Raw genomic sequence first — 16,051 nt, forward strand, 5'->3', positions numbered from 1 at the left:
CTGTCTGGCCACTCTACCATAAAAGCTTGATTGGTGGAGTGTTGCAGAGATGATTGTCTTTTTGGAAGGTTCTCCTATCCCCACAGAGGAACTCTGGAGTTCTGTCAGAGTGACCATTGGGTTCTTGGTCACCTCCCTGGCCAAGGCCCTTCTCCCCCGATTGCTCTGTTTGGACGGGCGGCCAGCTCTAGGAAGAGTCTTGGTGGGTCCTAACTTCTTCCATTTAAGAATGATGCAGTCCACTGTGTTCTTGGGGACGTTCAATGTTGCAGACATTTTTTTGGTACCCTGCCCCAGATCTGTGCCTTGACAAAATCCTCTTTCTGAGTTCCACGGACAATTCCTTCGACCTCATGGCTTGGTTTTTGCTCTGACATGCACTGTCAACTGTGGGACCTAATATAGACAGGTGTGTGCCTTTCCAAATTATGTCCAATCAATTGAATTTACCGCAGGGGGACTCCAATCAACTTGTAGGAACATCTCAAGGATGATCAATGGAAACCGGATGCACATGAGCTCAATTTCGAGTCTCATAGTAAAGGACCTGAATAAGTATTTAAATAGAGTTTTTTAATTCGTAATAAATGTACAACCATTTTTAAAAACCTGTTTTCGCTTTGTCATTATGAGGTATTGTGTGTTGATTGATGAGGATATTTTTAAAATCATTTTTCGAATAAGGCTGTAATGTAACAAAATGTGGAAAAAAGTCAAGGGGTCAGAATACTTTCCGAATGTACTGTATCTAGTAACTCACATTCGAATGCACTTTAGTTCCAGCACCGTTTTGATTAGGACAGTGCCAACGCATTGCTTTGAGACATGCGTTGGGATTCGTCTTGATAAATCAGTCAATGTCAGATTTGTGTTTTCACTGAATCTCCGTTTGGATATTGGTTAGGCTACCATTAGGCTGGAAAATGTTAGCTAAATTGAGGTGAGTGATGCTCATGATCCTCTAGTCTAGTTGACTGATTTATTAGGACATTTAGTCTAGTTGGCTGATTTATTAGGACATTTAGTCTAGTTGATTTATCAGAACATTTAGTCTAGTTGGTTGATTTATCAGAACATTTAGTCTAGTTGGCTGATTTATCAGAACATTTAGTCTAGTTGGCTGATTTATCAGAACATTTAGTGTAGTTGGCTGATTTATCAGAACATTTAGTCTAGTTGGCTGATTTATCAGAACATTTAGTCTAGTTGGCTGATTTATCAGAACATTTAGTCTAGTTGGCTGATTTATCAGGACATTAGTCTAGTTGGCTGATTTATTAGAACATTTAGTCTAGTTGGCTGATTTATCAGAACATTTAGTCTAGTTGGCTGATTTATCAGAACATTTAGTCCCCAATTGGCTGATTTATCAGAACATTTAGTCTAGTTGTCTGATTTATCAGAACATTTAGTCTAGTTGTCTGATTTATCAGAATATTTAGTCTAGGTGGCTGATTTATCAGAACATTTAGTCTAGTTGGCTGATTTATCAGAGCATTTAGTCTAGTTGGCTGATTTATCAGAACATTTAGTCTAGTTGGCTGATTTATCAGAGCATTTAGTCTAGTTGGCTGATTTATCAGAACATTTAGTCTAGTTGGCTGATTTATCAGAGCATTTAGTCTAGTTGGCTGATTTATCAGAGCATTTAGTCTAGTTGGCTGATTTATCAGAACATTCAGTCTAGTTGGCTGATTTATCAGAACATTCTGCCAGCATGTTATTCAGGATATGTAGTTTATCAAGTGGATTATTTTGCTCCTCACTCCTGGCCCCTAGTAGCCTTACACCCAAACAAAAGCCTGTTACTTCACTGACTTGTATCGATCAATGTGATCTGGTTGATTCTCTGGCTGGGCAAATAAGTGGAAATATAGCTCATCTATCCCTGATCTACATTTAGCATCTAATAATGTCGCCTAAATCAAGAGTAGACCTGTTACCTTGCTCGATCGCCTAAAGCCTATACGCTTTTAGAATTGTGAAATATGAACATGAGACTCACATTGCTTTTGAAAATAGGTATGCTATTATTTTCTATTGGTATCATGATGCAGATACTCTCAAGGTAAGCCCCTACGCCCCCTAACAACGTGGAGTGAGGGTAGGAAAGAGACGATGAACAAAAAGGCTTGGGCTCTGCTTCAAAATATCACTTATTTTATACCCATGACTCAAGTTGTGTGGGGGTAAATATTATTATTATTTTATTCTGTTATATTCCATTACATTCTTACCATAAAATGTGTGTGTGTTGACTGTGATCAGGTACGTGTGTCTTTAAATAACAAAATAATGAACTATTGATTTCATTAATTTGGAGGTAATTCAACTCAAAATATGCTATTCTATTCTCTTTTTTTTTAGATGTTATTAATCGTATGATATTTCTTAGTACCTACCTGAACGAATTAATAATGGATTTATTTTTGATGGTGTATATTCAATGGATTTAATAAAATAACCACCCACATCTGCACACCACTACTACCACTCATCACCGGCATTGCACACAGGAGGTATAAAAGGCATATGCAGGCAAGAATGTGGTAAAAATGGGGGGGGGGGGGGTATTTAAACATTGGCCAATTTTCTTTTCACAAGCAAAATACCGTAAATTAAGTTTGAATGGGGAAGTTTTAGAAATCAAGATCGTCTTGATCAATATCACTCTCTTTGGCCTTGCTTGACTTGACAGATCTTGCCGGAGACTTCTTTGGAGTCTTCTTCTTTGGGGAGACGACTTGTCGCTCGAGAACCTGGCTGACTCTGTGACTTCTGACACTCTGCTCTCGTTCTCTTTGTCCATGAGGTACATCTGCCTTCTCTTCACAGAGAGATGGTGGCCCGAGCCCATCTCCGACCCTGTCTGTGAACTCTTCTCGCTTGTTGGACTCTCTCTCTGCCTCTTCGTCCAGGATTTCGTCCAGCGAGCCTGGTTGGGATTCCATGGAAGATTTGGTTGGCTGGCTATGTAGGCTCGTCTCAGATGTCCCAGACGGTCCATTGCCATCACCGTCGTCTTCAGACTGTCCTTTGCTTGTGACATCATCCACCTCATCGGCTGGCTCTTCCTCAGGAGCAGCATAGTTTTCAGCCGTATCCTCATCTTCCTCCTGTTCCTCATCAGCTTCTGTCTGGTCCTCCTCAACTTCCACTTCAGCTTCCTCCTCCCCTTTCTCCTTCAGCTCCTCAACTGGAGTCTCTTCAACTGGGGTATCCTCAACGTCCTGCTCCTCTTCAGCTTCCTCTTCCACCTCCGCCTCCTCCTCAGCTTCTGCCTGCTCCTCTTCAGCTTCCTCTTCCACCTCCACCTCCTCCTCAGCTTCTCCCTGCTCCTCTTCAGCTTCCTCTTCTGCCTCCGCCTCCTCCTCAGCTTCTGCCTGCTCCTCTTCAGCTTCCTCTTCCACCTCCGCCTCCTCCTCAGCTTCTGCCTGCTCCTCTTCAGCTTCCTCTTCCACCTCTGCCTCCTCCTCAGCTTCTGCCTGCTCCTCTTCAGCTTCCTCTTCCACCTCCGCCTCCTCCTCAGCTTCTGCCTGCTCCTCCTCGGCTTCTTCTTGCTCCTCCTCCCCTTCCTCCACAACAGTAGTCTCCTCAACCTGAAGCTCAGCCTCAGCTTCTGCTTTGTCCTCTTGGGCCTCTGACTCCTCATTGTGTCGTTCAGTCTCTGAATCCTCATCGTCGGAGTAAGCACCGTCTTCAGAGTATTCTGCTCTGGCAAAGGCATCGAATGAGGTCACTGGAGTTTCCTTAACCATTTCCTCCACGTTGTCTTTCCTGATAGCTGTCTCCTCGATGTTTGACTCAACTATTGGCTCTATTTTCATTTCTTTTTCAGCTTCCTCTTTTTCTACATCCTCCTCAGCTTCAGCTTCAGCTCCATTTCCTGCTCCTTCATCTTCAGCTGCCTCTGCTTCGGCAGTCTCTTCTTCGTCTGCTGTTACAGGTTCTGGCGACTCTTCTCCTGCGTTTTCAGTCTCATCTTCTCCTGTTTCATCTCTGACTGTCTGCTCTTCTCCCTCAGCTGTCTCAGCTTCAGCACTCTCTTCCTCTCCTGCTGATTCGTCGTCAGCTGTCTCTTCCCCTGCAGTTTCAGCTTGTGCTGTTTCTTCTCCTGCAGTTTCAGCTAGTGCCAACTCATCACCGGTTATTTCAACTTCAGCTTCCTCCTCTCCTGTAGTTTCATTTTGAGCAGTCTCTTCTTCTGCTGCTTCTTCTGTTTCTTCGTCAGCTGTCTCTACTTCAGCAGTGTCTTCTTCTCCTGCTGTTTCGTCATCAGCTGCTGTCTCTGCTTCAGAAGTTTCTTCTTCTCCTGCTTCCTCTTCTACTGTCTCAGCTTCTGCTGTTTCTGCTTTAGCTTCCTCCTCTTCTTCTACTGCTTCATCTTCTGGAGTTTCTGCGTCAACAGTTTCTTCATCTTCAGCAATATCAGCATCCTCTTCTTCTCCTGCTTCATCTTTAGCTGTCTCTTCTACTGCTGCCTCAGCTTCATCAGCCATTTCATCATCCTGTTCATCATCCTCCTGTTCTTGTGATTCATCCGCCTCTTTCTTAGCCCCGTTGATAACGTTTCCAACAAGAGTTTCCGCTGCTTTTGCTTCATCTATACCTCCAGCCTCATCTGTAACATCGACTTCTTCCTGTATCTGTGGAGGATTGTCCTTTTTCAACTGGAGAATTGACTTTAAATCAAATGCATGTATAATACTAGTTTTCACTACTGTGGCTTCATCCGTAGTTTCAGTGTCGTTGGTTGCATCAACTGCTTGTGTCTTTGGAGCAGGGTTCTTTTTCAACTGGAGGATTGACTTTAGATCAAAAGCCATCATGACAGGAGCAATATGCAAAACTTCTGCAGGAAGCAGTGGTCCTAATTCCAGTTTCTTTTTTATACATGTTTCACAAGGGCAATATTCATCATCACTCCGTTGGTCGCTGAAAGAAGTGTCGGTTGCATCGTCGCTTTTCTCCTCTCGGTAATCAATAGACTGGTTGCGCACGACCTTCAGTCTTCTTCTCCTCGTCTCAGTTTGCGCACCTGATTCTCGTGACAATTCTTCTTTGGGTGGCCTAGGTCTTCCACCTCGACCGTGGATCTTCCTGAGTTCTCTGTCAATGCTTAATTGTATCCTGCTATGCACATCGTCTTTCAGTTCGGCTATCATGGCATCGAGCTGTTCGCTGTCGTCCAAATTCCAGCGAACCTTGAACTCTGCCATGGCATCCACATAATGTGTCATGAACTGCTTCTCTAGTTTGTTCAGTAACTTCAAGACCCAGACAGGATCAGGATCTAGGGAAACTTTTTTGGCTAGTTGTGCCCTTTGGACAGATGGAGGAGAGCCAGAGGTTGTGTCCTCTCGAGGGTCTGAGCTCTTGTTGGAAGACGGGGGTGTTTCTGGTAATTCTCTCACACTTTCATTTCTAATGGTGTCATCAGACGCTGGGACGTCTTCGTCTTTTTGTTTCTCTTTCTCCACTGCTGTTCTTCCTTCTCCTTCTCCTTCCTCTGTGGTCCATTGGACCTGACTGGCTACGTACGGGGTGGCTGGATCAGACATAGGGATTGAGGACTCTGGGCTTTCCTGTTCCTCTGCAGTTTCGTCAACTTCTTGTACCCTCAGCATTGCTTCCCCCTCTGCGTTCGGTGCCTGAGCCAAACCACCTGAGCCTGTTGAGCCACTGCTGACGTCCACCCCAGAGGAGGACCTTGCTTTGGTGTCACCGTCCACAGAGTGTTGATCACAGCCGTTCTGCTGTTGCTTTCCACCTTCTGCTGGGTCACACAACCAGAGTGACTGGAGGATGTTCATTAGCTCTCTGTACCTTGTGTCCTTGGCGTTTGCATCGTCGTTGGGATCAAAGTCTATCAACTGCAGCTTTGCGAGGCAATCCAGGAGACCTCTGGCTGAGGTGCTCAGTTTACGTCCGTACACCGGGGAAAATTCAGGTAAGCTGTGACACCGGTCAAGCTTGGGACTCAACAGTACTTTCATCACCTGCACTGAGGAGTGAAAGCTCTTTGATATGTACTCGTGTGGAGCGGTGCCCTCAGGTGGGGTCTCAGGTGGGGTCTCAGGTGGGGTCTCAGGTGGGGTCTCAGGTAGGGTCTCAGGTGGGGTCTCAGGTGGGGTCTCTGCTGGCTCCTCACCATCAGCCTCATGGTTGGCTGCTGTCTCTTTAGGTTCTTCCTTTTCTTTTGGAGTGTCACGCACAGAGGTGACATCGTTCCCATTCGTTTTTTCCTTTGGTGCCAGCTCCGGTGAATGGCCTCTGTCACTGAATTCGTCCCCAATGTCGTACATGGCACTGTCGGACGGTATTTTCTTAAGCCACTCATTCACCACCTCTGTTGGAGAGGCGTTAGGTAGATTGGAGGGAACCAGCTCAGAGACTTCTCCTTCCGGCAACTGTAGGGAGGAACTGCGAGAGGAAACCCCTTTCCTGTGTTTGCGCTTGCCGCTCTTGTCACTTTTGTTGTCACTGACATTCCGGTCTATTGCTTCTAAAGGACCATCACATAAGATGTTAGAGCTCTCCTTCTGAGGATCAACTGTGTTTAACTTGTTACTGTCACTCGAAAAACCAAGTAGAATAACAGGTTGTTTAATTTTTCTAGGGGTTGGAGGGCAGTGTGGTAGAGTAGGAGTGAGATGAATGTCTGATGCAATAGAGTTAGGTCTGGGAGTGTCTACATGATCTCTAATGGCAGTCTTTGATCTGTTTGTCTTCGTTGAAATATCACTCCCTTTGTCGCTTTTGGCGTCATCCGTATTGTTTTTGTCTTTTTGTCCTTTCACTTGCAGGTGGGACGACACATTGGACATCTTGCTTTTAGGTCTCTCAGTCACTTCAGCAGTTATGCTATCTGCGTGGGTTCTGTCTGATGCGTGGGTTCTGTCTGATGCGTGGGTTCCGGCTGATGCGTGGGTTCCGTCTGATGCGTGGGTTCTGTCTGATGCGTGGGTTCTGTCTGATGCGTGGGTTCTGTCTGATGCGTGGGTTCTGTCTGATGCGTGGGTTCCGGCTGATGCGTGGGTTCTGTCTGATGCGTGGGTTCCGGCTGATGCGTGGGTTCTGTCTGATGTGTGGGTTCCGGTTAATCTTGGAGACTTAGCTGACACAGCACTTGTTGCTTTTTCCACATGTTCCTCTACCTGCTCTGCAGCCTTTTCTTCGGCAGCAACTTCAGAAACTTTGGACTTCCTTGATCTTGCAGATACATGTGACTTAGCTGATAGAGTGCTGGATGCTCGCTCCTCTGTTCCATGGTCAGGTTTCTTAGATCTTTCTGAGATATTTGATTTCGCAGACATAGCGCTCGGTGCTCTCTCCTTCGTTTTCTCTTTTGAGGCTGCTGTTTCCTCAGCAGAAGCTTCAGAAAATTTGGATTTCCCAGATTTTGCAGAGACATTGGACTTAGCAAATATAGCTCTAGCTGTTATTTCGGTTTGATCCTCTTTTTTAACAGGGACTTCAGACACTGTTGACTTCCTGGATCTTGCAGAGATATGAGCGCTTGTTGCACTCACTTCAGTTTCTTCTACTTCTTCTGCATTTTCCTCAGCTGGAAATCCAGAAACTTTAGATTTTATAGATCTAGCTGAAGAATTTGACATGGCTGACTTAGCTGACATCGCACTAGCTGCTCGCTCCTCCTCTGCAGCAGGATCATCTGAAAAGTCGTATTTCTCGTGTCTTGCTGACATATTGTACTTAGCAGACATAGCACTGGGTGCTCTCTCAGGTTCTTGAAGACAAAATTCAGGCTCCTTGGACTTCTTTGATCTTGCAGGAACATTAGACTTAGCTGACTTAGCAGACATGGCACTGGGTGCTCTTTCTTCAATTTCTTCCAATTCCTCGACTCCATTTTCTTCAGGAGGAACTTCCGAAGCTTTAGACTTTGCCGATCTTGCAGAAACATTGCATTTTTGGTATCTTGATGAAACATTGGACTTAGCAGACATAGCACTGGGAGCTCGTTCCTCTGTTTCATCCTCTGGTTCAGCAGATTCCCCTACATCCTCTTCTGCATTTTCTCCAGCAGGAATTTCTGAAGCTTTAGATTTATTGGATCTTGCAGAGACATTGGACTTAGCTGACTTAGCTGAGATAGAACTAGCTGCTCTCTCCTCTTCTGCAGCAGGATCATCTGAAAAGTCGTATTTCTTGTGTCTTGCTGACATATTGTACTTAGCAGACATAGCACTGGGTGCTCTCTCGGGTTCTTGAAGACAAAATTCAGAATCCTTGGACTTCTTAGATCTTGCAGGAACATTTGACTTAGCTGATTTAGCAGATATGGCACTGGGTGCTCTCTCTCTAACGTCTTCCAATTCCTCGACTCCATTTTCCTCAGGAGGAACTTCCGAAGCTTTAGACTTTGCCGATCTTGCAGAAACATTGGACATAGCAGACATAGCACTGGGAGCTCGTTCCTCTGTTTCGTCCTCTGGTTCAGCAGAGTCCCCTACATCCTCTTCTGCATTTTCTTCAGCAGGAATTTCTGAAGCTTTAGATTTCTTGGATCTTGCAGAAACATTTGATTTTTGGGATCTTGATGAAACGTTGGACTTAGCAGACATAGCACTGGGAGCTCGTTCCTCTGTTTCGTCCTCTGGTTCAGCAGATTCCCCTATATCCTCTTCTGCATTTTCTTCAGCAGGAATTTCTGAAGCTTTAGATTTATTGGATCTTGCAGAGACATTGGACTTAGCTGACATAGTGCTCGGTGCTCTCTCTTCAGTTTCCCCTACTTCACATTCGATGGTTTCTTCAGCAGGAACTTCTGAAGCCTCCACTTCCACTTCAGGAGGAACTTCCGGAGCTTTAGACTTTGCCGATTTTGCAGAAACATTGGATTTTTGGGATCTTGATGAAACATTGGACTTAGCAGACATAGAACTGGGAGCTCTCACCTTAGCGACCTCCACTTCCTCTTCTGCGTTATCATCAGCTGAAGCTAGAGTTTCATTCTCAGGTTCAGCAGGAGCTTCAGACTTAGCAGACATGGTACTAGGTGCTCTCTCAGTTTCTTCTACTTCTTCTGCATTTTCCTCAGCTGGAACTCCAGAAGCTTTAGATTTTATAGATCTAGCTGAAGAATTTGACATGGCTGACTTAGCTGACATAGAACTAGCTGCTCGCTCCTCCTCTGCAGCAGGATCATCTGAAAAGTCGTATTTCTTGTGTCTTGCTGACATATTGTACTTAGCAGACATAGCACTGGGTGCTCTCTCAGGTTCTTGAAGACAAAATTCAGGCTCCTTGGACTTCTTTGATCTTGCAGGAACATTAGACTTAGCTGACTTAGCAGACATGGCACTGGGTGCTCTCTCTTCAATTCCTATAAATTCTTTGTCTCCATTTTCCACAGGACAAACTTCTAAAGCTTTAGACTTTGCTGACCTTGCAAATACATTGGATTTCTTTGATTTTGCAGAAGCATTAGATTTAGCAGACATAGCACTGGGTGCTCTTTCTTCAGTTGGATCCTCTCCTTCAGCAGGAACTTCAGAAGCTCTGGATTTCTTGGATCTTGCTGAAACATTAGACTTAGTTGACTTGGCAGACATAGCGCTCGGTGCTCTTTCCTCAGCTTCTACTTTTTCTTTAGCGGTTTCCTCAGCAGGAACTTCTGAAGCCTCTACTTTCACTTCAAGAGGAACTCCAGAAGCTTTTGATTTTGTCGATCTTGCTGAAACATTGGACTTAGCTGACATCGTACTAGCTGCTCGCTCCTCCTCTGCAGCAGGATCATCTGAAAAGTCGTATTTCTTGTGTCTTGCTGACATATTGTACTTAGCAGACATAGCACTGGATGCTCTCTCGGGTTCTTGAAGACAAAATTCAGAATCCTTGGACTTCTTTGATCTTGCAGGAACATTAGACTTAGCTGATTTAGCAGACATGGCACTGGGTGCTCTCTCTTCAATTTCTTCCAATTCCTCAACTTCATTTTCCTCAGGAGGAACTTCCGAAGCTTTAGACTTTGCCGATCTTGCAGAAACATTGGACTTAGCAGGCATAGCACTGGAAGCTTGTTCCTCTGTTTTGTCCTCTGGTTCAGCAGATTCCCCGGCATCCTCTTCTGCATTTTCTTCAGCAGGAATTTCTGAAGCTTTAGATTTCTTGGATCTTGCAGAAACATTGGATTTTTGGGATCTTGATGAAACATTGGACTTAGCAGACATAGCACTGGGAGCTCTCTCCTTAGCGACCTCCACTTCCTCTTCTGCGTTATCATCAGCTGAAGCTGGAGTTTCATCTTCAGGTTCATTAGGAGCTTCAGACTTAGCAGACATGGTACTAGGTGCTCTCTCAGTTTCTTCTACTTCTTCTGCATTTTCCTCAGCTGGAAATACAGAAGCTTTAGATTTTATAGATCTAGCTGAAGAATTTGACATGGCTGACTTAGCTGACATCGCACTAGCTGCTCGCTCCTCCTCTGCAGCAGGATCATCTGAAAAGTCGTATTTCTTGTGTCTTGCTGACATATTGTACTTAGCAGACATAGCACTGGGTGCTCTCTCAGGTTCTTGAAGACAAAATTCAGGCTCCTTTGACTTCTTTGATCTTGCAGGAACATTAGACTTAGCTGACTTAGCAGACATGGCACTGGGTGCTCTCTCTTCAATTCCTATAAATTCTTTGTCTCCATTTTCCACAGGACAAACTTCTAAAGCTTTAGACTTTGCTGACCTTGCAAATACATTGGATTTCTTTGATTTTGCAGAAGCATTAGATTTAGCAGACATGGCACTGGGTGCTCTTTCTTCAGTTGGATCCTCTCCTTCAGCAGGAACTTCAGAAGCTCTGGACTTATTGGATCTTGCTGAAACATTAGACTTAGTTGACTTGGCAGACATAGCGCTCGGTGCTCTTTCCTCAGCTTCTACTTTTTCTTTAGCGGTTTCCTCAGCAGGAACTTCTGAAGCCTCTACTTCCACTTCAAGAGGAACTCCAGAAGCTTTTGATTTTGTCGATCTTGCTGAAACATTGGACTTAGCTGAGATAGAACTAGCTGCTCTCTCCTCCTCTGCAGCAGGATCATCTGAAAAGTCGTATTTCTTGTGTCTTGCTGACATATTGTACTTAGCAGACATAGCACTGGGTGCTCTCTCGGGTTCTTGAAGACAAAATTCAGAATCCTTGGACCTCTTTATTCTTGCAGGAACATTAGACTTAGCTGATTTAGCAGACATGGCACTCGGTGCTCTCTCTTCAATACCTGTCAATTCCTCGTCTTCATTTTCCTCAGGAGGAACTTCCAAAGCTGTGGATTTAGTTGACATAGCACTAGGAGCACGATCCTCTGTTTCCTCTGCTTCTGTGTCTTCTTCCGGTATATTTTCTGCTGTTTGTTCTACCTCCTCTCCTGCATTTTCTTCAGTTTTTCCTTCAGCAGGAGCATCTGACATTGCACTAGCTGCTCTCTCAGGTTCTTTCACTTCTGCGTTGTCTTCAGCATTGGAAACATTGAACTCAGCAGACATAGCACTAGATGGTCTCTCGTCTGTTTGATCCTCTTCTCCATCAGAAACATTGTATTTCTTGTATCTCGATAACCGGTTGTACTTAGAAGACATAGCGCTGGATGTCCTCTCAGTGTCTTCTCCAACACAAATTTGAGAAATCTTGGTCTTTTTTGATCTGGTAGACACATTGGACTTAGCAGACATGGCACTTTGTGCTCTCTCCTCAGCTTCTTCTTTCTGTTTTACATTTTCCTCGGGTGGATCATCAGAAACATTGGATTTCTTAGACCTCGCGGAAACATTACACTTAGCTGACATAGCTCTCGGTGATCTCTCCTCAGTTTCCCCCACATCATCTACTGCTGTAGACTTTCTTGATCTTGCTGAGGTATTAGATTTAATAGACATAGAGCTGGATGCTCTCTCTTCAGTTTGTTCTGCTTCTGCCTTTTCTTCAGCGGGAACAACTATGGATTTCTTGCATCTTGCTGAAACGGCAGACTTACCAGACAAGGCACTGGCTGCTCTAAATTCTTCTTCTGGACAGAGTTTAGAAACATTGGACTTCTTTGATTTTGCAGAAACATTAGGCTTAGCAGACTTACCAGACGTAGCACTGGGTGCTCTCTCTTTAGTTTCCCCTGCTTTGTCTCCTGCATTTTCTTCAGCAGGAACGTCTGCAGCGGGATCGTCAGAAACGTCGTATTTCATCAGTAACATCGTGTTTCCTGCTGACATATTGTATTTAGCAGACGTAGCACTAGCTGCTCTCTCCTCCGCTTCATCCAATTCGTCTTCAGCGTTGTCTTCAGTAGGAACATCAGAAACTTTGGACTTCCTGGAGGCATTCGATTTAACTGACAAAGCACTTGAAGTTGTTTTTGCGTCTTCTTCTGGTGTAACGCTTTCTTCAGTTGCCACTTCTGACATTTTGGACTGACATCTTGTTGAGACATTTGATTGAACTGACATGGCACTTGAGGATCTTTTGTCTGTTTGATGTTGCTGTACTTCTACATCTTCTACAACTGAAACATTGGACTTCCTTGACTTTGCTGAAGCATTGGATTTGACTGACATGGCACTTGATGACCACTCTCCCTTCTCCTCCTGAACTCCTGAATCCCCAATTTTGGACCTCTTGGATCTGGTAGAGACATTTGATTTGACAGACAGTGAGCTCATTGCTCTCTCCTCTGATTTGGTGTGTTTGGTTTCAGTGATCTCTGAAGGGATCCCTTCTTGACCCGCTTCCTTTTCAACTGCAGTCTTAGCATTTCCGTCATCAGCGTCCGTAGAATCTCCTGCTACATCAGATGCTTCACATTTACAGTTGTTTGATTTTTGGTCATCTTGTCCTTTTGCTGGTGCCGGAGACATAGCCTTAACTGACTTAGAGCGTACAGAATATGCCTTACTACTAGGAGGCCTGGGAGATAAATGTTGCATTGGTGTTGCTGCTGTGTTCAAAACACCACTTCTGTTGGGCTCCTCCTCCTCCTCTTCGGCGTTACTATTCTGGGAACACGAACACGCTCTCGAAGCACTTGGTGGAAGGTCGTCGTCCTCATCGTCCTGGTCTTCCCTGAGCGATGCCAGGATCTGAGAGGAAAGACTAACAGCAGACACGGGTCGCTCGTCTTCTTCCGCATCAGTGATCTTGACGCTAACCTCGCTCTGAGACTCCTTAGAAGGAGCAGAGGAAGAACTATCAGCCATAGCCCCGTCGTTATCCGATGCCTGGGCTGTAATGTCAATGCTCTCGCTCTTGCCAAGGATCTCGCTCTTATCCTGGGTGGAAGCCCTACTCTTAGACTTGCCGGACGTCGTAGTCAAGCTCATCTCGCTCCTGCTGCAGCCGCGGTTGAAGGTGCAGTACTCCACAGTGGTGTCGCCCCCTTCCTCCACAGTCTGTTGGAAGCAAGCAGCCTTCTCCACCACGTACTCGGTGATCTCCTCACTGGACATGGTCTCCACCGAACCTTTTTTATGGACAATGGTGTGTGACGAGGCACTGGAGCTGGAGGAGGTGACGTGGCGGACAGTCCTCTGCCCCGCCGAAATATGGGTCTTCCTGATCTCATAGTCCTGGCAGTGGCCACAGCAGTGCTGACAGTGAGGGACGTCCAGATGCTTCTGGTGCAGTTTGGTGATGTAGGCATCGTCAGCCTCGCCTGGTGAAAGGAGCTCCGTCTCTGAACAGCTTTCCACACTACCTTGCTGAACAAAGCAATTGTCGTGGTATCCTTGGAGGTATTCGTTGGTCGTTCCTACCGACTTCTTTATTTCTGTGGACCAATGTAGGGTCTCGTCGTTCAGTAGTCGGAAACGCACTTTCATTTCCATTGACAAGCTGCCATCTTTGTTGACTAGCACCCTTTTCTCAATGTCGTCGTCCATCAAGCCTTCACGACCAACATGGGCCGGGGATGTAGAGTTGATTGGTGGGAGTGATTTGTCAGATGATATGGAGTGCCTTGCTGACTGGTTGGATTCAGATCTCGGGTGGATGACGCTTTTCGTTGTCTCAAGTCCTAAGCTGCCTGTATTAGTGAAAAGGAGAGACAAATGAATGATCAGTTAGGTTTATAAGAAGATTGACACTGACAATATTTATTTATTTTGATAATTTAAAAAAGTTTCAGCAAGTTCAATAACTTTCTTTTACAAGAATTATCAGATTTTTTTTGGGTTGAAGATTGATGATGATATTGATATCTATGATGGCCATGATACTGACAGTTCCAAACAAAATGTTTTGCGTAACACAGTAGTAGAATTGATCAAAAATTTCTTGTAATGACAGTGTAAGACGATGTTGAGTTATATTTATACCAGTTTTCCCTGATTCCTGTCCTTCACTGGCTGTGTTGGAGAGTCCAAGAGACTTTGGACTCAGTCGTGGAAGTTTGGCATCAGAGTTTTTCCGGAAGTTCTCCAGAAGGACGGTGTGGGAGGGCTCATGGCCCACACAAATCAACACACTGGGGCACTGTAAGAGACTCTGAACACTGTCGATCTGAGGAACACACAGATAGATAGGTGAGAAGAATGTTTCCGGAAAGATTCCTAGATGAGGAAACGGACAAAGAGAGAGTTAAGTCAAAATCAGTTGTGATCTAAACTAAGATTGGTAGGTCTCTCTTGCAAGAAATGATTTATCTCAATGCGACAAACCCTGAATAATGTTTACATAAAGAGTTGAAGAATTATAGAGTGTTAAAAGGATGCCTGATGATGATTAAGACCAAACAAATGGAATGGATATGGATTCAAAGTCGTTATGGATTACAGCCATCAACAACATGAAGATGTTAATGAGTTCAGGAAACATAAACATCTGCCATCTTAACTTTCCCACGCTAACATTAAGGCTAATCATTAAAACAGCATCACTTCCTTTAACTCCTGCTCCTGTTCCCACCCAAAGCCCCTCTGATATGATTAGCTTGAGTTAATTAGCCTACCATGAGAGGAAGTCTGATATAGAAAATATGTTTTAGGCATACTGCATACTGCATGCTGATTTGCCTCCATAAGACTGTAGCCCTTTCCCTGGAGTCAGTGACCAAAAAGTGCTCCCTCTTTGACCTCACAGGCGGAATGTTATTCATATTTTTCATCATTTCATAATTCATTTGAGATTATTTATTAAAAACAGACAAAAAAATCCGGTGTTTCTATGTCAAATAGGTTTTTTATATTTCAGTCTTCTGTGATTTATATAAAAGTGTAATATTGGGATGCAAACTCAAAATGGAATAAATGTCAACTCTATATCTGACATGGTACATGTGTCTTCTTCTTCTTTAAGTCCATGCGTATGAGGTGTATACGTTTGTTTAAGACTACCAATAATCACTCTGTGGTGCATTTTCCCCCCTATGGAAACGCTTTGAGCATCTGTAAAAGCATTATAGAAAATTCAAAACAATTATTTAACTTAAAGCAGTCAAATATAACGCGACTTTTGAAAAAAAAAAAAAAATCCATCTGCCTAAATTGCATCCCAATGATTACAGTAAAAAATAAAAAATAAAGATATCTTTTAATTATTTCATGTCATTGCAAACAAGTGGATTTGTTTCACCAGACAGAGCTCCTATTGTCACTAGGCAAAGAGCACCAAGCATGGCTCAGCAGCCCTAGGAGTTTTCTGAGTTTGGGTCAGAGCAGGAAGGAACTACAACAGACAAGGAAGCAGAGGTCTAGGTAGTGTGCAGTTGGCACCAAACCAGGGGGGTGGAGGGGTGGAGGGATACAGAAAACTGTGTGGAACTACTTGGATTTGTCCAATAGGAATTGGTTATTTGAGCTTTCCGTCTATTTTGTCCGTTTCCAGCCCTAGGAGTTTGCTGAATGGGCGAAAGCAGGAACCAGAGAGAGTTGTGATCACTGTAATGATCACTGTAATCCATTACAGATAGCATAATGACCTAGTGATTTATCTGCTCGGGTAACAAACTATTCTCTTCATTCTGTGTGCTGCGTGGTTCGGGTGGAATCTCCATATTATACGCTCATTGAACTTAAAATTAAGTAGTTCCAATTTACAATCCACAAATCTAACA

General features: G+C 44.4%; 1 protein-coding gene across 1 annotated transcript; it reads right to left on the reverse strand.

The window, feature by feature from the left end:
- Positions 1-2,639: 2,639 nt before the first annotated feature.
- On the reverse strand, positions 2,640-6,827 carry LOC118964503 (retinitis pigmentosa 1-like 1 protein). The gene is made up of 2 exons (XM_036976488.1): positions 6,746-6,827; positions 2,640-6,505 (listed from the first exon to the last, which is right to left on the reverse strand). The coding sequence occupies exons 1-2, from the start codon at positions 6,825-6,827 to the stop codon at positions 2,640-2,642; spliced, it is 3,948 nt and encodes a 1,315-aa protein (XP_036832383.1).
- Between the last annotated feature and the right edge of the window lie 9,224 nt (positions 6,828-16,051).

This window comes from Oncorhynchus mykiss, chromosome 4 (assembly GCF_013265735.2).
Source record: "Oncorhynchus mykiss isolate Arlee chromosome 4, USDA_OmykA_1.1, whole genome shotgun sequence".
Lineage (NCBI taxonomy): Eukaryota > Metazoa > Chordata > Actinopteri > Salmoniformes > Salmonidae > Oncorhynchus > Oncorhynchus mykiss.